The 21534-nt window shown below is 41.5% G+C and overlaps 2 protein-coding genes across 2 annotated transcripts; one reads left to right on the forward strand and one right to left on the reverse strand.

The window, feature by feature from the left end:
* The first annotated feature begins 418 nt into the window (after nt 1-418).
* On the forward strand, nt 419-17758 carry LOC149274799 (TOM1-like protein 1). Its single transcript, XM_089505280.1, has 15 exons — nt 419-476; nt 5145-5229; nt 5320-5398; nt 5701-5850; nt 6207-6338; nt 6658-6678; nt 10284-10340; nt 10537-10653; nt 11946-12079; nt 12200-12260; nt 12470-12623; nt 14466-14562; nt 15860-15959; nt 16146-16218; nt 17682-17758. Exons 1-15 carry the CDS (start codon nt 419-421, stop codon nt 17756-17758), a joined length of 1395 nt encoding a protein of 464 aa, XP_089361406.1.
* Nucleotides 17759-18895: 1137 nt separating this feature from the next.
* LOC149274800 (cytochrome c oxidase assembly protein COX11, mitochondrial-like) lies at nt 18896-21531 on the reverse strand. Its single transcript, XM_089505281.1, has 4 exons — nt 21292-21531; nt 20412-20567; nt 19525-19650; nt 18896-19078 (listed from the first exon to the last, which is right to left on the reverse strand). The coding sequence occupies exons 1-4, from the start codon at nt 21529-21531 to the stop codon at nt 18896-18898; spliced, it is 705 nt and encodes a 234-aa protein (XP_089361407.1).
* Nucleotides 21532-21534: the final 3 nt, after the last annotated feature.

Below are 21534 nucleotides of genomic sequence, written 5' to 3' on the forward strand. Positions count from 1 at the left end.
GGGTTAATATTTCAAGCACCCCCGGGTCATTTAGACAGTTCCCGGGTAAATTGTGTTGGGATTGTGTAGAGAATGATGACATCATACAATCAGCGAAGTCATCGTAGTGCACGGAAGCTCCTGCGCGTTGTGCAATTCCCTTTTTTCTCCCTCGGCTTCACTTGATTTAGAAAGTCGGGTCCTCGACAGCTTCCTCCTCCCCGCCGCCGTCTCCATAACACCTGCACCACGTGACGGCCACAGTCCACAATCTGTGTACCCGAGTACCTGTCTCTTCCTTATTAACCCCTTCCTCCTCCTCTCCTGAGCCGGGTCACCCTCCGCGTCTCGCTCCTGGAATCCGCGCTCAGATACCCCCCCCCCCGAGGCTTCGCTCGTAACCCTTTCATGTACGGGGCGGCTTCGTTTTGGGACTAACATGGCTTTCGCGAAGAACTCCAAGGATCCTTTTGGCACCCACATCGGGCGTTTAATAGGTAAGAGCGGAATCTACGCCTCGCTCCCAGATCAGCGGGAAACATTTCAAGTACCGTCCAGAACCTTTACATATACATTGTTACACGCTTACACGCATTGTTACACGCTTACACGCATTGTTACATTCCTTTTAAAGTCAAAGCTAAAGACTCAAACCTTAATCAGTCGTTGGTCTCGTCTTAGATTCAGGAGCCGTATGCCTATCCCATGCATGTTTAATACCCTCACTGTATTACCCTCTACTACATCTGCTGGGAGGCTGTTCCACATATCTACCTCTTTTCAGTAAAGTTAAACTTCCTTTCATTCCATCTCAGCCTCTGACCCTCTAGCGTTCTAGATTCTGGCCTCTTCTTCTAACGTTTCTCCTCCTTTGGAATAAATATGCTGTATATATAAGCAGTAAACTGGACAGACTTCAACTGTGGATGGGGGGGAATAAAAAGCTATCCCAGGTGACCTTAAAGGTGCAGACGTGTAAATATTTATAAATAAACAAACTAGAAACAAAGTGACTTTTAGTTGTTTAGTTGTTTACACTAAACACGGAGGGGAATATATCCAAGTCTCGCTGCCATGTGATGCGGGCTATACAGGGGTTAAGGGCAGAGCTGGACTGGCACTTTAAGGCCAACGGCCGCCAAAATCTGTGAGTGCGAATGCCTGATCTGCGTGGCAGTCTGTGGCTGCTGGGTGGAGATGCCCGACGGCACGCTGGAGTGGCAGCCTGGGTGAGTAGGGAGAGCTGTGGGCCAGTAGCCCGGTTTCGAGTCGACTTCCTTATTGAGGAGTATGAGTTATCACCCTCGATGAGTGACCCAGCAGCCTGACGAATGTTTAGGAGGATACAGGTGCTAACAAAAAAAACACAGGTGACCGAAGGGTTTCCGCATTGAAATCGATTCGGAATCCAAGGGTTAATCTGCATTCAGCTGCAAGGTATTGCGCAAACAAAATTCTGCATGTAGCCCCGCCCCCAACTGAAAGCAGACAGCATACTTGAGTATGCTCCTTGCACATGCTCAGTAGAACTCCCGTTCGAGTCAATGGAAGTGGAGCTCCCACTGAAGTCCATTGGAGTAGCCGCAGCCAATCATGCGCATGCTGTCTAAACACAGATGTTTGTTAAATGCCCTCTTGCCCAAATGCCCCTCTTTTTTTCATACATTTGTCCCCTGCCACGTTATCCGAAGGTTCATTTCTTTCTCCAACCTCATAAATCAGGAAGCTTATCAGCCCGTTAATGATTACATTTACCCCCCCCAGGGGTCATTTACTAATAACGTCCCAACGGCTAAAAACATCATGCGTGTGTCCTATTAACCCCTTAATGACAAAGCCTGTACATGTACGGGCTCAAAATGCATTGTTTTTAATGGGTTTTGGGACCGCCCATTGTCCTTAAGGGGTTAATACCCATTAACGGGGCGTCCAAATACTTTGAATCCTGGCAATTAAAAAGTACGGAAACAATTCAGTAATTGGTTAAACTCAGAGAAATAATGATAAAAGTATCAGAGCAACAACATTTTATGTTTCTTTATCAATGACATTTAATTAACACTTTATCCGAAGAAGCTAAAGAAGGACCCGGAATGTGAGAACATTAAACAAATTTTACAAATATTTTTTTATTTTTTATGAATTCCGTTTATTTTGTGAAAATTGTTTACTTCGCCTGCCGAACAGCGACAAAATCCAGACTTTTAAACACATTAATTATTCTTGTTGTAAATATTATTTATTTGATGCGTTATGTAAGGCCAATTACTCTATGAATAGAAAGACCTCTACTGACTTTTTTTCTACCCGTTTTCCGAATCACAGGAGGGTCTTTTGTGCTCGTTCATTAAAACATTAATTATGTGCAATTTGCACCGTTTATATGTCTGCGCGTTTTACGCGTACAAATATTACACTAATGAGGGGGCAAATTAAGATGATTTCAGTCATTTTCCTGTAAATACAATTTTCAGATAATACCAGGTAGCTAATTTTTTTTTTTTTTTTTTTGTAATACGCTAATTATTATTTGTCTAAATGATATCAAGGATCTAATAAGCTAGAAATATATTTGGATATGTTATTGTATATTACCCCGCAATGCATGTTTGGAAGCAAATAAAGGTATTGGAGGGTTAAAAAAAATAAAAAATAAAAAAAAAAATTGAGAATTTCCTACATTCACCCTAAAAAATTGAGATAACATTTTTAAAATTCTTCTTTTTAAAAGGAAAAAGCACCAGGTCAACTGATTTTTGCTCCTTGGTGGTCTGTGAGCGGCCAGGGCCAAAAAGGTTCACTAATATCAAGAAATATGATGGAAAAAATGCAAAATCTTGCAGAATTAAAGCTGCGTCCGTTCTGAGCTTCCTCTTCATGGCGGTCATGACTTGAAGATCATATGACGCAAAGGGCGTCATGGCGACAGACAGCAGATATTCTAGGTTTCTGGCCTAATTCCGCAGCCGTCGATGTTCCTGAGTGGGGTTTCCAAAAAGTAGACGTTGTGGGTTATTTACGAATATTGACTTTTTTTTGACTGGGGAAAAAATCGCCTTTTTTGGCCAACTCTAGAGGGTGGACATCCCGAAGGGGCGGGTGGGAATCTTTAGTGAAGTTGACGGGTGGACAGCAATGAATATCAGAATCAACCCTCGCAAGGGTGTCATTGAAAACGAACTGGGCCGTCGCCCTGGTATGACCTTGAAGCTTCCAGGTATGACCACGTTCCTTCATGACCAGCCATGGTGAAGGCCATGCCGTACCGTGCAATCATTCAAGGGTTGGCATCCTATCTTGAGCTGCGGACATTGGGGGTTTGTTCTTTACAAGGTTAATCCGCGATGCTGTTCCTGATACGTCTGTAAAACGTATCAGATTCTTTGCGAAGAAGCATTAAGGTGCGGGGTTATTATCTTTTATAAAGCGAGGGCCGGGCCGGCGGTACGGCACACAGATTGATACTCTATGTGCTGATTAGTTCCGCTATAAATTGGAGCCTGTAGTGAATCTGTCTCCCTGCGGTGGTGATTTGGCTTTCCGGTGAACAGACTCGGTTAGAAACATTTTACGTCTTGCCCAGAGATAATCACCTCTGATATAAATCAGTCTTCGCTTCCACGAGGGCTGGGAAGGTCGTAAAATCTGATTGTGTATCTGTTTGGCACTATGTCTTTTTTTTTCTTTGTACAAATCGCTATGCGGGTATAAGACTAGAAGGCCACGTTGCAGGGGAATTAATGATAAGGCAACATTTTTTTTAGGACCATTGGGAGATGAGAGAAAGTCTAAGAATGGTCAAAACAACCAAAAAGTACTTAATTGGCTTATATTTTGAGCTCAGGGGTCCTGATTTGGTAGGTCGCCATAGACCTTGTGGAACCAGACCTTAGAGAGGAACATTAGTGCAAGATATGACTGGTTGGATGATGTATCATTGGCTGAATCAATTACTCAACATGGATTTATCATGGTAGACAATTAAAAATATCACTGGAATAGGGCGGTTGGACACAGTTATTGCTCCAGCTCTTGAAGCCCAATGGAGACTGGTAGACTCTTTAGTCTCGTCTCATAGAAGATCCCTGACTCTCTTCAATAGAGTCCTTCAGTCATGGATATTCTTAATTTTTTACCGTGAGACAGTCTCCTTTGATTTATGAGACTTTGATCTTCTTCAAAGTCTACCCACGAGTTACCAACATGCAGGACAACTCATCCAACCCAGCTGAACATGAGTACAGCCAAGCAGAAACATCTCAGCCTTATTACCGTCAAGTCCTGCCGAGCAGAGCGTTTTTGGCTATAATGAAGACTCTGTGTAGGAACCCAGCAATAAAGTTATTATCTACAAGTTTCCACCGATTTCAGCAGGACCATGCCGCGTTCCATAGCTCTTTCCGCTGAATGGTCCTTCCAAGCCTAATGGCAAATCCATTAGACCTTCGCTTGAGGGAATAACTCCATTTACATTTATCAAACTGTACTTTATTTACACAATTCTGTTTTGTTTGTTTTTGGGTTTTTTTTTACGATAGATGCCCTTTAACCAACACTAAGAGATAGATGTTTTCCAATATTTTTTTCATTTCTAGAACTCTAATATTTTTATTTTTTTACCCAGTTGGCTTAATACTGAAAAGTATCACAATTCATAAATTGTGTCCGGGTTGAGCGTAGGTTTATTGGGTTTGTTTCTCAAAAGAACATCAAATAACCAGGGATCAGTTTTATAGCCGTTTGATATGAAATTTCCAGTCCGTTGTTTCGCCAATAATTGTTTTCGGAAACTTGGGACATTCCACGGCGACGTCCTTCAGCGAAATTGCAATACACGTAGTGGGTGTTACTAAGATTTAACAAAACCTTCTTCATCCTTTCCTTAAGAAGACTTGTTTTTTGATTGTTACAATCAATTCTTAATCCTTAAAAAAAAAAATAATAATAATAATAATAATAATAAAAAATATATATATTATTTTATTCTGTGAAATGTTTTGTATTTGTATATATTTTCTATACCAGACATTTTTTATATTATTCAATTTATTTTTCCTTTTTTGATAATCATTCAAGCTACTTTGTTGTTCAGATTTATTATTATCATTATTATTTTATTAGTATTATTATAATTATTTACTATGTATTTTTTTTTTTTTTTTTAGAAATTAACACAGCTTCGGCGAACCGTGCAGCAGACTGGGGACAGTTCTTTAACATCTGTGATGTCATAAATTCTACTGTAGATGGGTAAGTATTTAATAAGTCGTAGGATTGTGTTGCATTTCTATATTATATTTTCCGCTTATTTAGATTTTTATTTTTTTATTTTTTTTTAAGGCCAAAGGACGCCATAAAAGCTCTCAAGAAAAGAATTGGGAAAAACTACAATCAAAAGGAAGTTCGTCTGAGTCTTTCTGTACGTAGAAACTAGAAACTCTTATTAATAAAAAAATAATAATAATAATAATTATTATTATTAAAAAAAAGATAATTTAGAACAGAATTTCCGTAATTTAGAATTCTAGATCTTAAATCAGAACCAAAATGTAACAGACACACAATATTTGATCATCTTTTCATTACTAGTAATTTAAAATAATTTGAAATGGTTCAATCTTGGATATTCAGATTAAATGGAAATATGTATTGGCATGTATTGATTTTTTTTTATTTTTTATTTTTTTTTATCTTCTTTTTTTTTATTAATATTTTTACCAGCTTTTGGACATGTGTATGCAGAACTGTAATCCGTCCTTCCAGTCCTTGGTGGTGAAGAAAGATTTTTGCAGGGACGTCCTTGTGAAACTGTTAAACCCCAAATACAATCTGCCGCTCAACTTTCAAAACAAGATCCTCCACTTTATAAAGGTACGGCTTACTCAAAAAAAAAGCTTTTAAAGGGACATCAATTATTCTATTTTAATTGTGGTTAAAACAAACAAACAAAAATAAATAAAAATTAACTTATTTACAAATTTACTAAAGACGCTTTTTTACATTTTTTTTATTTTATTATGTTTTTTTCTCTTTCATTCTTTACCTAAGCCAACGTATACAATACATCGACAAGTAATTCATTATCTATGCTATCTTTTAACATACGCAGCTTGCAATTTTTTTAATTTTAATATTAAAGATCGGGATCTTGGGCGGATTCTGCACACGAATCTGTGTTTTTTTTCACCTTTTTCTCTGTGTTTTTGCGCTGTGTTTCTTTGTGACAGACGTGGTCCACAGGCTCATTGCCAGGTGTGGATGCTACCGAGGTAAAAGAGGTATACCTGGATTTGATAAAGAAAGGAATTCAGTTCCCGTCCCTGCCGCCTAACGAAGAGATATCCCTGGAGACGGAGCAGGTATGCGATCGTATACAGCGTATTTACATGATGAATGGGTAGACCAATTAACTGTATTTACCATCAGGACCGGACTGGTGCTTTTGCGGCCGGCGGCCACCTAATGTTGTAAGCATGGCCGTCGGCTCGATGTAACCGGCGGCTCGTTACATTTTTATGCTTGTGTAGCATGCGGCGGGGGATATCCAGCTGGCGGCCGGGGATATCCAGCTGGCGGCCGGACACTGCAGCACCTGATGTTCTGGCTAACCCCCCCCCCCGCTGCTCAGAGAAAGAGGAAAGTGACCTGGAGACTCGAGAAGAAGGGCTTCACCAGGAGACTCCAGGTCAAAGCCAAAGAGTACCCAGATATGGCCTTCACTCATGGACAATGTATGGCTCAAGGAGTAGCCAACAGCACGAACCAGTTTAAGATCCCCCATTGCCCCAGCCATACAACAAATCAGGATCTCCATCATTACACCATGGATCACACCTGGATTGTAAGCTCTTAGTTCAGTTCTTAGGGTCCACCAACCTGTTAGTGACCTTGATGCAGCACCGCCGTGACCTTCACATGCTACACAATGTGCACATAGCATAATTTAACACACAAAATGAAACAGCCGCTTTACACGCTGACGGCTGTTGACCTGGGTGACCGCGTTCGTCTGTATATGTTACGCTTGTCTCATGTCTACAGGTTATCGGAACGTTTTTTACCTATGGCTCCTAGGAGCAGTTCATTATGCGTGTGTGCGAGGATGTGTAATTAGATCCTGTTTATCTTGTCTGACCAGCCGTGGCGTTTACTGTAAGTAATATTTCTGCTGGAGGAAACATTAAAAATAGATTTTACTTTTATGTGTTTCTTCTTCAATAAATTCAGAGCTGAGTTTGGTATCCGATCTCAAATTGGAGCTTCTACGGAAAATATATATATATAAAAATATATATTTCTACATAATTCAGCGTTTAAAAAGATACAGAGGATATCAAGCTGAAAAAGAGCAAGGGAAACATTTGTATCCAATAATTGACAACCTAGGCTTTAGAGCCACTCGTAATTCTGAGGACGCCTTCATGAGCCCTAGAAAGTGATATAACAGGGGTGTCCAACCTGCGGCCCTCCAGCTGCTGCAGGACTACATCTCCCATAATGCTCTTTCAGCTAAGGGGCCGGCTGAGGAGTATGGGAGATGGAGTCCTGCAGCAGCTGTTGTTTCGGTTAATAGTTCTCGATGGTTTTGTACCCGGACAACTTTTTAGAAAGGTGATGGACACTCAAAGACCCCAATCTGCCAAATTTCATTATCTGCAGAATAGAATCTTTGATTTATTGAAAAAAAACCCCCATATAATTCCAAAACAAAACAGTTCTATCCAGTACAGCGAAACGTTTCATTCCTAAGGTCCACCTTCCAAAGTTTGAAGGACCATCGATGGTCCAATTCTCACAGCTTGAGAATTAGTGAAGAAAACCAATGACTGTGCTGAAAATTAGTAAGGATCGTTATATAAAATGTTGAATTATATTCCATAAATATAGATTAAATAACCATTGCTTTGGCTGTTCCTGCTTTATGTTTGTTTGATCAGTGATGTCATCGTTCGCCGGAAATGCGTACATTTCTACATTTTCAAAGAAAGGCATAAAAAAGCTGTTTTGCATGACTTTGCCCTTTGTCTCGTCAATTACTTGCGTATCCCTGGGGATTTGTCCCGTTTAATCTGATTTTAAATAATATACATTCAGAATTAACCTCTACCGGATTGGGAGGACAGGAATAAAGACAATGATTGAGACAATCTCTGAGATCTTTATTAATGACGGCAGCGGTGGATTGGGTGGATTGTGAATGCCTTTTATTCCAAGTTGTACAGATTTAGACATTAAGAGGATTAGGTTTCTTTGTTACAGGAATAATAGTTCTTGGCTCAGAAAGTGAGTTTAAAGTGTTTGCGAAATCTTCCATAAAAGCGCGGTTTTTTTTAATGAGAAATGATGTTTGACGCATTGCCTTTTGGAGTGGAGCGGAGTGCGGTTTCTATTATGTAAAACAGAAATATTATGCGGAAAATCTAGAAAAATGCACTGTCAAGGGTTAATCTGCAGGCTGTAGAACCCTGTGATACCCTGATACCCAGCAAAGATTCCGAGCGTCTAGAAAAGAGAAGAGGAAAGAGAGGCACCGGGATTTGGGGACCAAAGAGGGACTGGTCAAATGAAACAAGGACACTTGGAATGTATGTCAGTAATAAGCTTATTACCCACCTATATTAAATCTCCGGCTGCCTAGCCATTGCCTTGCCTGGCAGAATCTATGGGTTTCTCCCCCAATATCTGAGAAATAACCCCTTAGTTACATGTTATTGCCGGCGTCCGATGAACTGGTTTGCCAAGATGACCAGGAAAACTCAAGGGGTTAAAGAAGTCTTTGCAGTTAGTTGAACCCATTTTTTTCCAGTATAAAAACACAGATCCCTGTAGATGAGAATTAAATCAGTAGTATTCATTATATTTTAATTATGTTCTTTAAAAATAAAAAAAAATAAAAACAATTTTTTTTTTTTTTTTTGTTATTATTATTTTATTTTTTTATTTTATTTTATTTATTTTTTTCTCTCTGTAAAATGATATAAATCGCATTGAGTGGGCATCAGCTGTGTGATTCCTGGGAGGCGTTGGACAGACAAGCTTATTGCAGCCACCGGCCCACAGCACCTAAGCAATAAAATTCTCAATTTTGGCACATTTACTGCCCCCATAACACGGTCTGGGATGATCCAATCTTCGAACAGCAATCATTGCAGGATTAAATCCTTCACCTTTTCAGGCCCACATTTATAGAACAAGCTTCTACGGAAAATTAGATCAGTAAGTAATTTATAGGTGTTTCAATTTAATGTGCCTGTAAAAAAAAAAAATATATATATTTTTTTGGTTTTCCCTGGTGAATTTGAAAAATTCACAAAATCATTTAATGATGTTTTAGGGAAGAGAAAATGCATCTAAAATAAAAATACCCCCCAGAGCTGGATACAGTAATGTTGGTCGTGTTGACAAAACTCTGGTTTTATTTAATTTTGTTCCAAAAAAAACTCCCTTTATCTGCAGATCTGGAGGCAGTCATGTGATATTTTCTGTGGCTTTCGCGGCTCAAACGCCACACTGAGCTGATGCTTTATGGCGATGCTAATGAAGTCCGTTCCTCCATAGACTTTCATTAGTCAGAGAGTCCGGCTGGTCGATTAAGGCCAAGCCATTCTATTGTTTTCCAGAGGAAGTATGATAAGGAGTCGGGGGTGTTTGTCTTGTAGATTGGGGCTCAGATAACAGAACTCCTACAAATGGCTAATATGCAGCTGCCTGAAAACATGATATTAGATCTACACATACAGACAACGTGTATTTGCAGCACCTTTAATTGGTAGACGAAGCCTTTTCAACGATAATATTTTACAAGTAGAATGATAACCATCCGTAGAGTGCTGTATTTTTACTGCTCTACAAACAGAGCCAAGACAAGGTACAGCAGCTAATATAAAATCTCCAACAAATGCCATTTTGCGTCAAACTTGCTACAAGAGGAAAAGATTGTTTTTTGGGAAAAGTATCCGAGCGCAGTGTGAGAAATCGTCGGTGGAACGATGAGAATGTTCTTGCCTCCGGGGGCTCAAACTCATGGATGTAAACTGAAAAATACCTTGACCTGTTCTATGGGATTGGGCATTTTTTTATAGAATGAATATATATTGAAAAATCATGGGAAAAGTCTTAAAAAGTCTTAATTATTTTTTACTCGAAATACACTATATGGACAAAAGTATTGGGACGCCTGACCGTTACACTAACAGGGACATCACATTCTAAATGCGTCTTCGTCACTGATGACCCACTCTGGACATAATTAAAATACTTCATTTTTCCACTTTTAATGACTTTTGTCTTTGCAGGAAACCAAGTCTCCAGGTGCACCTTCAACCCCAACGCCAACCATACAGAACCTTTCTCCTGAGCAGGTATCATACGATACAACGTATCTATAGCATAAGTGTGGGTCATTACTTTAAGAGAAACTTATAAATATAGGTGGCGAAAGCTGGCGGGTGCCGGAAGGATTCTTAAATAGAATGTTTATCTGGTGCCTACATAACCGAGGGAAGCTGAGATACGATACAATGTGGTCACGTGACCTTCCTCTGCTTCCTCACCCAGATTGGTAAGCTGTTCAGTGAACTGGACATGGTGAATATGAACCTAAAGGTCATGTCTGAGATACTACTCGAGAACACACCTGGAAAAGAGAGTCCAGACGACTTGAGTCTTCTACAGGTACTGATGGATCAGCTATGTTCTGACGTCTGCATTTAGTAACTGGAACTCAATTAATTTTATATGACATTCATATAAGGGACATGTATATTGCTTTATCAGCCCAAGAAGAACAATGAGTCTTTGGTCATGATTGATACCTTTTATTGGGTCAACAGTGGGCCAAGATGAAAAGTTAGATAAGCTTTTGAGACTTCTATCTGAGAAATGGACCTCTAAGGTCTTAAAAGCTTACGTGACCTTACATCTTTTTTTGTATTGCCCTAACTAAAAGTATTAAGTATAACTAAAGACATGAGATTCAAGACATGGTGGCCCCATAAGGTTGTAGAGCTGACCAAAATGTTGGCCAAATCTGAAAAATTGGTGGGGGAAAAACACTTCCGGACCCTTGTAAAGCCCTGGGCAATGTCGGATAAAAGACTCATTTATGTTCTGTTCCTTCTTCTGGAACAACAGATGGGGGAACTTGGAAGGGTTGGCTTCTAATTTAAACCTGAGTAACTATGTAACTATGTAAATGATGTTCTTCCTCGTGGTTACTATCCATCACTGCGTCTGTATGTATCTCCTATTGTCTATTAGTAATGATATCTAATGTTTCCCACCCTCATCTTTATCTCTGTTCATCTCTAAAAACTCTCCATCCTCTCGGCACATTTAAAGCGCCCGTAGAGAAAGCCGGCTTCTCGCAGAGAAGGATTTGATCCGTACTAACATTTTATCCGTGTCAGTTTAGACAAGTCGCTCTCCGCCTCGCTCTCGGCAACGGAACGTAACCGGCATGGAGAGAAAGTCTGAGCTCAGTCGAACAGCTCGAGCAGCGTATCTCAATCTATTTAGTTGTGATAAAGGTTCTACGGTCGTGATCTTGGCTATTGACTATTTCTAGGTTCAACAAGCCCTGGAACTCATCGGTGTTTCCTGACAGATGTGTTCTGTCAAATTTAACGCAACGAACGCTGCATGCTGCTAAGTGCTGTCGAACGGGTTAGAGAGGACCATGACCAAGGTCAAAGCAATTTACAGGTTCTGTTGGCGAGTCATCGCTGAATTGAATGGTGATACAACTAAATAAAGAGTCCAGAACGTGATCGGGCAACACAAGCCTACTCAGCCGCGTCCACTCACCTCCTGCAGCTGCCCGAAAAGGTGGCACTTGTGGGAATACGGAACCCCGAGCGTTCTAATCACGCCCCAGACCCTGCTAAAGTATCAGAAACAATTCTAGAATTCTAATGATCGATTCTAATATCTATGGTTTTGTTTTCTTCTTTGATGTGATTGGCCAGGAGCTGCACACGACATGTCGGGAGATGCAGAAGAGAATTCTAGCTCTTTTGGAGACCGTGCAGAATGAAGAAGTGATCGTGGAACTGGTGCAAGTGAACGATGATTTGAACAATGTCTTCTTGAGATACGAGAGGTAAAAGTCTAACCTCCACTCGCCTCCACGCTATGTAGCTGGGTTATAGCGTCTTGTTGGATGTAACAATTCCAACGCTCGGAGTCATATTTTTTTTACTGAATTCGTATGTTTTTACAGATTTTCTCGGACTAGAGCTCACCAGGTAGCAGAAAACAGCAGAAAGGCTGAAACTGTGGTGGTAAGAAAACAAAATTCTTTACCCCCTTTCCCCATGGCTCATAATTGGTATCCAACAAACCCAACCTTTTGAATTGCGGAAATACCTTCTAACAGAGCAAAGGGATGAGTAATAATGGGGAAGCAATGAAGGACGCGCATAGCTATCTGAGAGTCTCTTCAAAGTAATTATAGAAATCGGTCGAAATTAGCGTTTGATGTCTTTTGCAGGCCGACGAGAGAAAACCGTCGGCTCCATCCAGCGAACTCATCGACCTTGAATCTTTATCAGAACCTGCGAATCAAGTTCCGGCGTTTGGATTCCCGTCGTCCCACGATTATTTCCCTGCTCGAGGTTTACCACCTGCCGCCACTCAAACTCCAGGTAAGGGCGAGGTTACGCCGGTGCTACCAATTACTTGGCTTGCAGATGGGCCCGAGGGGGCCGTGGCTGCCTGCGTCAACGAGCCCCTGTTGTGCCGGCTTGGAAAGCGATTCCATCAACTTCAACGGAAGCGCCTTTCCTGACGCTGATTCAAGCAGCCAACCAGCGGCGTGGTAATGGGACAACGGAGGGGGCGTTGCACTGCAGCCCCAGAGCTGCAGCTTCTTCTAAAGGCAAATAAATTCATTTTATTACCAGATTAAATAATGCATATTAAAGTGCTTATTGGGGAGGCTGCCTGGGACTCTGGAGTGTCCCTTTAGCTATATTCACTTGGGTGCTTCTATATTCTGAAAACTAGCTGTCTGTTTATAACATTTATATAAACGCAGTATGATAGATAAATAGATGTATAGATAGATAGACGGATAGATAGATAGATAGATAGATAGATAGACGGATAGATAGATAGACGGATAGATAGATAGATAGATAGATAGACGGATAGATAGATAGATAGATAGACGGATAGATAGATAGACGGATGGATAGATAGATAGATAGATAGATGGATAGATAGATAGTTATTGAAGGTGTATCACGCATACAATTTGCACTCTGTAGAGAGATCGATGTCTTTCAACATCAGGAAGGTCATTGAACTTGACCGACATGTCAACCAGTTTTTAAGAAATGCCCCGCTTGTCACCAGCGAAGGGGAATCAATCTTTTTAATTGTAGAACATCGATCTGTCCAGATGGAATTATTTTCCTCTCTTGTCCTGCGCGCCTCTTTTACAGCGTTAGTGTCTAGTAAGGCGGACGGCACACGATAAGCGACTATATACCGCTAGAGTCCACCACCCGTTATCCCACTCACTACCCGCGGACCTGCTCCTATTTTTATGGATCGCTTAAAGCAACATTTATCAGAAAAAACTGGTGCGATGCCACAGGGATTTAATTTTCTTCTCTGGTGGCTTGATATGAATTAATGACAAATGTATAGGTGCGGTGACTGTCGGCAGGCGGCCGGTGAATTATTTTTCAGCTGCCGAGGGTTTTGGTCTTCAGGCTCCCTGCGGCCAGGAGAGTTTCTTTACACAGCAGAGCAAATATTGAACTTGGCTGTAGTTCCACTTGTAAGGAGTTCTGGGTGCCTTTTTCCTCCTCATAAAAGCAGATCGGTCACATAAAGTTTAAACTCGCCACCGGATTGTCTTTATTATTAGTATCAGATTAAAAATACGTTTTCAAACATTTTCAAAATATATTTCTTTTTTAAACCAGTTTTTGCCCCATAATATGTTTTCAGGCGGCTGCATATCAGCCATTTGTTTGCGTTCTCGCTGTGTTATCCGAGCCCCGATCTACTAGACTAACACTCTCACTCCTTATCATACTGCCTGTGGGAGACAATAGAATGGTTCAGTCTTAATCACCCAGCCTGACTCTCTGACTATTGAAAGTCTATGGAGGAAAGGACTTCATTAGCATTGCCATAAAGCATTAGCTCAGTGTGGTGTCTGACCCGGGAAAGTCCCCCAAAATATCACATGACTGACAACAATGGCCGCCTCCAGATAAAGGGAGTTTATTGGAGAAAAATCGGATAAAACCAGGGGTTTATGCACAAGGAGAAAACATATTTTTTTTCAACAGGACTTACCTTGTTTTCAGCAGTTTTGCTTTTTTAGACAAAAACAGATGTGCTTCTTGCCCCTGCATGCTGGAAGAAACGGCGTCACAGAAGATGATTTATCCGCTAATAAAATCACGGCAAGAGCTAGCAGAGAAGGGCATTATCCACTAAGTAACTTTACATCTTTGTTGTGATTGCAGCTTACGGCGCGCAGGCCACTCCAACCCCAGTCCCACCAAATAATTTCATGTATCCGCAAATGGATCTGCTTGGATTAACGGAAGCCGTCAATAAACCGTGAGTATGGCCGAATAATAATTATGGCAACACAACAGTAGAGATATTTTTAGTCAATTCGTACATTCCCGCTCAAATTTGGGGTAGTTCCCCCCAAAAGCAGGGGTACAAACTTGGTGTTGGGGGCAAAAAGTTGAGTCCATATCTGGAAAATCCGAGTAGCTCAGGGAGAAATGTAGACTTTGTCCTCTTGTACCCTGCGTATAAGCGCTTTAATGAATTAATTCTGTAGAAACATCTGACCTCAGCTCCAAGGTACACAACATTGATTAGTTAGGAGGAAATGTAATTTGTGACTATTGTCACGTGATGCTTTGGACAATGAGACGACGGAAATATAACAAGACTGGTTCTGCTGGTTTAATCATGGCTTTCTATCGATGTATCCACGCAGGTTTATGTTCGGGGCGCAGGAGCAGGTCTCAAGTCTTCCTCCCAGACAGATCTATGATAATGTGAGTCTGAAGCTCAGCTTTGTTCATGAAAGGTTGAGTTGGACCCTGAAAAATGTTTAAAAATGCAAAGTTGGGTCTAACACGGGATGGGGCTAGGGCGATATTGCTTTCATTTGTCCATCTAGTATCTCAAATTAGGCCCAGAACCAATAAGTAATTTATGGAACAAGTGACTTCAGCTAACTAGTAGTTGACCAAGACCCAGGCTTGGTGAGATATCCGAAGAGCTCCATGACAGTGGCACGGACATTCCATCCAGGGTTCTAAGCTTTGTGAGCTAGAATGTTTCACTTAAGGGCATTTGTGTCCAATCCCAGATTCTGGTGTTGGTGACACCCCGTTTCACTCGCAGTGGTGGCCGGGAGGACAACATGTATCTCCGATGACACAGATCATCTATTAAGCACTGCGGTGGTGAATGATGATGTTAAGCCATGACTTAACGATCATCCTACCACCTCTCTTTGGATGCGCCGAGGAGTCCAGATCAATCCAACGGCGCATTCGGGTCACAACGAGAGGCCTTCACTTTGTGCGCAACGACTTCCACTGTGACACATAATAAATTCAGTACAATATTCATCTATTCTATTGACACAACATACACTGGTTCCATGACAACGTCTCATTAAAAAGACCGGGAGAGTTACCATGTTCCAAAAGTTCAATGTTTGCATTGTGTACGTTCAATAGCAGTATATATAAGTCTGAGAGCCATAAAGAGCACATTTTTGTATATGGTCACCTTATGACACTATTTTTATTCAGGTTTTTATGGCTTTTCATAGAGTATTTTATATTTTTAACGTCATTAACCATTTCTTAATTCCCTTCTCATTTAGATGTGCGTATCCGCGCCTCTCATCCCGGCAGAAACTAGTCTGCCCCCTGCTCTCGTACCGTTACCTAGCGAGGGTCCGCAGAAAACGAACAGTAAATCAGGTAAGAACGGTAAAGGAAAGCCTGGCATTAACCCCCACCTGTTAACCATAGACACAAATGTTTGTTCTTCAAGAATAAAGTTGTGTGAAATAATGAACATTTTATTTGTGAAAGTTAACCCAAAAAGCCAGAAATTCAATTCCAGAATATGTGGAATTACTATTTTTTTTTCCCTTTACCTCGCAGATAAAGACAATTCGTTACCAAACTATTACGAGCTCCTGGAATTTGATCCTCTGGTGGAGAAGAACGAACCGGAGTAAGTAATCTGCATGCATTTTGTTCACAATGGATTATTTTGGTTAAAAGTCTGGATTCGGGGGAATGTTCTCTTTTTCTCGTGGGATTTCAGCTTTAAATAGTGAATTGAGCACTTTGAGATATGCAAAAGTTTTTTATGAATTTAATAATAATAAATTCTATTATATTTAAAAATAGAAAAGAAAAAAAGCATCTATTTTTTAAGATCCCGTATTTCTTTTCTAGTACTGTTTATGAAGAAATCGACACATCGCAGTGGAACGCAAAGGCAGCGAAAATCGGTAATAACCTGGTAGAACTAATTGGCAGCGAGGGCAATAAGCTGCCGGGGTTCCTCCTTATTGCCCTACGGGGTTTACCCTTTAGAGCTTTTTGTTGGGGAGTGGCCAGAGGTGGTGAGGGCAGGGCTGGAGGCGGGGAGGGGCAGAGCCAGAGGCCGGACTGCCCCTCAACCAAAGCTAAAGAGCCACCTTGGGGTGCACAGCTTTAGCGCCACATGGGAGCTGCAATGGAGGTCTGTGCTGGAACGATAAAGACCCCATCAACTTTACAGCTCCCTGGACCAGTCAGGGGAGATCAGAGAATCTCCAACCGGTCCACGATCCCCACTGCCTGCAACAAACATAACAAATGTGCAGCTTGGCGGTACGATGCCTATCATTTGGGGCTGTCCCGTGGAAAGCGGGGCAGCCGGCAGGTATGCACCATTCTCCCTGACGCAGTAAGAATATTAATGTTTGTTATATTGGAGCGCACCTTCGTTCATTACTTTTGATATTACTACTTCTACTTATCTTTGATGTTTTTCTTCAGAGGTACCATTACAATGACGAGAAACCTAGGAGACGAAACACTAAACCGGCACGTGCCTGAAAAAAAGAATTCCCAGACTCACCGGCAACAGAAGCTCTTACTGAATCCTCACTGTCCCGGGAGCTGATACTTTAATAGCAAATTGCCCCGACCATCATACACACAATAAACAAACTATATAAGAAACTATATTTAACTAAAACGGTTAAACTCCTCAAATGAATATTTCTTAAAAATATGTAAACTTCATATATTTATATAAGAAAAAAACACCACCTGGATATACAAATTTTGTCCGTATTGTAAGCGTTAAAATCAAAAGAAATTAGTTGATTCTTGTATTGCATGTGTTGGGGGTTTTTTTCTTGCTGATTATTAGCAATTACCTAGCCTCGCCTGCATAAATTATTATTTTTTTCTCTATTTTTCTATCTTTTTGGACACAAAGCTACCCGAGGCACAAAAAAGTTTTAGAAATTAGCACTTAAAGGTATAAATGAGTTACCGACGAAGACGTATCTTCTGTTAAAGATGCAAAAAGTCAATCTTTCAGAAAAAAATTTTTTCATATTAACCTAAGAACTGAAAAAATAGAATTATATTTCGTAATAGTTCACTTTTTTTTTTTTTTTTAACCGACATTTCCAGTTTTAGCATATGATTTAGCAATGGAAGAACGCTCCAGACACAACACTCTGTTTAATGTTACAAGTAGCATTCAGTAATATAGAAACATCGTTTCTTGGTTGTATCCAAATTTTAAGAGGAAAATAGATATATTTTTTTGTAGATTAATTCTGTCCTTGCACCTAATTTATGGATTAAATTACTTTAATAATAAATAATAGTTGTGTGTTTCTTGGTTTACGAATGAGTATGTGGCCCTAGCCATCAGACGCTGACTACTTTTATTTAGTTTTTTTTTTCTTTTCTTACTTTATTATTCCAACTCCAAGGTAAGAAAATGTACTGGGTTTACTCTAGGAGTGCATACGATGGACCTTGTACTACCTACCTGGGGTACTTTGATGAATTTATGTGAATTATTTTATTCACATAAAGCCATAGGGCAGGATAATTGAGACATTAATCCCCCCCCTTGGGTATAAGGAGCATGGGTGGGCTCTATCCCTCCCCAGGGTATCTTATTTCATTTGAACCATCATTACACAAGGAGCTATAGGCAGGTTACACACTCCCTGAAAGTACGATAACAGAGAGGATAATAATGGAATTGTTGGCCCATTCCCCGTAGGTTACTGTTCTACAGATTTTGTGAGTTGCAGGTGAGGACATGCAAATTGTCTCATATACTCATCGCCCACCAGCCAGCAAACGTGACATCCAGGGGGTCTAAAGAGACACACTCACATGGACTCCGATTGATTTAATTGAGTGCATTGTCCTGTTAGTGTAAACCAAAAGTCTGATACAGTTGGGCAAAAAACACAAGCACTATATAGCTTATGTAAATATATTTAATGATCTTAAAAGCAGTTTCAATTTGATTAAAATCCTATAATTCCAGTAAGGAATTTGCTCCCTTCTTACGGGGAGCACTGATCCACGCATCCCCATTCTATGACAGCTGTTCCATTCACCGCAAAAGTCCTAGGTCCAAAACCACACATTGGGAAGATAAGACGTCTCAATTTACTCAACGATTCACTGATTCCTTTTAACGTCCATTCCAGGGAGTTACTCAATCACATGACCGTGTAAGTGAGAGGACATGTACAATGGCTACCTTGTAGAAATGCACGCATGTGGTCCTGTAGCTGTATTTTACAAATAAATATACTCTAGTTGTGTTGTCCTCCATGTTGAAGCACAGAAAACACGCCAAGGCTGGATGAACTTGCTCAGTTGTAGCCAGGGAGAGGTAACTTGTGACCTTCTTTGGCTTCAAAAAAGGTATAAGATAATGTAATTGTGCCTACTTTTATCATTCGGGGGTCCTCGGCAAATTCCGGGTCGATGTAAAAAAACACTGGCATGTCCACCTCTTCGTGGGGGTTCAGTCTCTGCTCTTCAAAGCAAAAGCACTGTAGGGGGGGTACAAAATAACACATCTTAATATTTGAAGTCAAGTTAGCAAACCCACAAAGTCTTCCCCAGAAGAAACTGCAATCGTGATTTACAACAGCATTCTACGCACAGCTCGCCTCCCACACTCAAAGTGTTATTAGGTTTACAAAATAGTTATTGCGGTCGCTCAAAATCCACTCTGCCCTGCATGACAATCAGCGAAACTTTTATGATATTGTAAGGTTACTGCCGCTAAAGGCTGCATACAGCTGCCCCCTTTTGGCATAGTGAATACAATGCAGGGAGATCGCAATAAGTATTATATATATATATATATATATATATATATATACATATATATATACATATATACACACACACACATATATATATACACATACATATATATAGTAAGCGAATAGGTTGGCTGTGTCTTAAGGGTTTAGGGTTCTCCTTCCGGTACCTGAATTTTGTTGAAGTACTGGCCAGCTTCATACGGTACCACGTTGTAGGTGGATATCCCAATCACTGGCTTGTCTGTGGAGTTCTTCGCTCTGTAAAAAGCTAGTGCAGTTTCACCTGGAACCACCTGAAAATTAAACGGAGAAACAAGACCGTAGCATAAAAAAAAAAAAAGCAGATATGTGACGTTTGCAACCCAAAATACCTCATAGACTGCTCACTTCTCGCTGAGTATCGAGGTAGACTAGAGGAGCGACAAGCCAACTGCACAAAACACAAAACTCACATTTACACATACATACTCAAATTTACACATACCTACATATACAGATTCATGCTCACACACACACCTATGAATACACTCTCATTCTAACACACACACTCTCTCTCTCTCCCCCATCTCTCTCTCTCTCTCTCTCCCCATCTCTCTCTCTCTCTCTCCCCCATCTCTCTCTCTCTCTCTCTCTCCCCCCATCTCTCTCTCTCTCTCACCTCATTCACAGCTTTCTTTCTGGCTTCACAGCAGGGTCACGTAACATCACGTTACACAACCCTGCTGTGTTTCTGCCTCCCAGTGCCGGTCCATAATTGTCCACAAAGGGCCAGTCTGACCAGAATTGGCCAGTTCTGGGTCGGACTGGCCCTTTGCGGACAATTTTGGACTGGCCAGGGGGGGTGTAATTGCCTTCATACCCCCCTGGGCTAGGCCACCTCTGCATTCTCTGAATGCATAAGAATGAATCCTTAAAGCCAGAGTCAAGCTTTGAACTTCCAGCCTCCGGCAGCTCCGGACTACAAGTCCCAAAATCCATAATATACTGTATTTTACGCACACCAGCGTAAATTAAGCCATCAAGTGACTGATAAGTAAAAGGACGTAGGACGTACATAGACTTCTGTTTGCTGAGGCCTAAAATTCCAGTGCAGGCTGGCGTGGACATCTGCATTGAAATTGACTTTAATCACACGATCCTTCACGGGCTCCATCGTCTCGATCTGCTCCGAGTTATGTCCGGCCACCGCTGCTCCTCCGAGGCCGGTTGCCTGAAAGAGTAAGAAAATTCTAGGTCAATTTAGAATGAATTCAATGAAACGGCCTCCTTTATTAACGCGCTTTAAGAATTTTTTTTCCATGGTTGCCACTCGGTCGCCATCAAAAGCTTAAAGTGGGAAAAGAAAATGTTTAAAAAAAAACGATTTCCATGATTTATACGGCCCTGTAGATTGTATGTTAGAAAACCCTTTGAGTGCCAAACGGCTGATCTACGGCATGTAGGTCTGATCCGGCGCTGCCACCACCTCGTCCCGACGGTAAAAATACATCGTCATCTGCCCTCCGGCACTGCCCTCTGCCCCAATACAATGTCGTCTGCCCTCTGTCTTTGCCCCCTGCCCCGGTATCATGTCATGTGACTTCTAAAGGACCTTCCTGCCCCCTGGCACTGCTTCCTGCCCTGATATAACACTCTGTGTCCTCCGATGCCAGCCCCTACCATGTATAAAATATTCCACAGAATAATGTATTTTATTTACACTCATTTTATACAAACTGAGCACCTAGATGAGAGGGGGCATCAGGGGAGGAGAGAGGGGGCATCAGGGGAGGAGAGAGGGGGGCATCAGGGATTTGAGCCCCCAAAACGGAACTGGTCAAACCAAACAAGGACACTTGAAAGGTATGGATTACTAGAGCCTGTGTATAACCCTTGATGGTCCTGCCTGTGGCCCCTGCCCCTCGTTGTGGCTCTCTCTGGCCCCTGGCACTCGCCTGGCAGTACAGCCGGTACAGGGGCACCGCGGCATACGACATGCCCACCATCCCCACGGCGGCCGCAGCCACGTACGTCAGGACGGTCTTATTGCGGCTCCGCCACTCATCCTCCTGGCCGCTGGTGAACGGGTTCCGGCCCTTCAGCCCCCGGCGGGCCGCCCAGCTGGGGCCTTTCTGTGCCGGGGTGCGCAGTATACCCCAGGCGGGGCACCGGCCCCCCAATCTCCACAGCAACATGCT

The sequence above is a fragment of the Sceloporus occidentalis genome, unplaced genomic scaffold (assembly GCF_023333645.1).
Source record: "Sceloporus occidentalis isolate IW3139 unplaced genomic scaffold, rSceOcc1.0.p SCAF_321, whole genome shotgun sequence".
Lineage (NCBI taxonomy): Eukaryota > Metazoa > Chordata > Lepidosauria > Squamata > Phrynosomatidae > Sceloporus > Sceloporus occidentalis.

Excerpts from the sequence above, each read along its gene's own strand:
- LOC149274799 (XM_089505280.1), top strand. The coding sequence starts at position 419 with ATGGCTTTCGCGAAGAACTCCAAGGATCCTTTTGGCACCCACATCGGG. Across the intron at positions 6,679-10,283 it reads CTCCAGGTCAAAGCCAAAGA|TCTCCAGGTGCACCTTCAAC; the intron begins GTACCCAGATAT and ends CAGGAAACCAAG. Across the intron at positions 10,341-10,536 it reads AGAACCTTTCTCCTGAGCAG|ATTGGTAAGCTGTTCAGTGA; the intron begins GTATCATACGAT and ends TTCCTCACCCAG.
- LOC149274800 (XM_089505281.1), bottom strand. The coding sequence starts at position 21,531 with ATGTTGCTGTGGAGATTGGGGGGCCGGTGCCCCGCCTGGGGTATACTG. Across the intron at positions 20,568-21,291 it reads TGTACCGGCTGTACTGCCAG|GCAACCGGCCTCGGAGGAGC; the intron begins GCGAGTGCCAGG and ends TTACTCTTTCAG. Across the intron at positions 19,651-20,411 it reads CTCAGCAAACAGAAGTCTAT|GTGGTTCCAGGTGAAACTGC; the intron begins GTACGTCCTACG and ends TTTAATTTTCAG.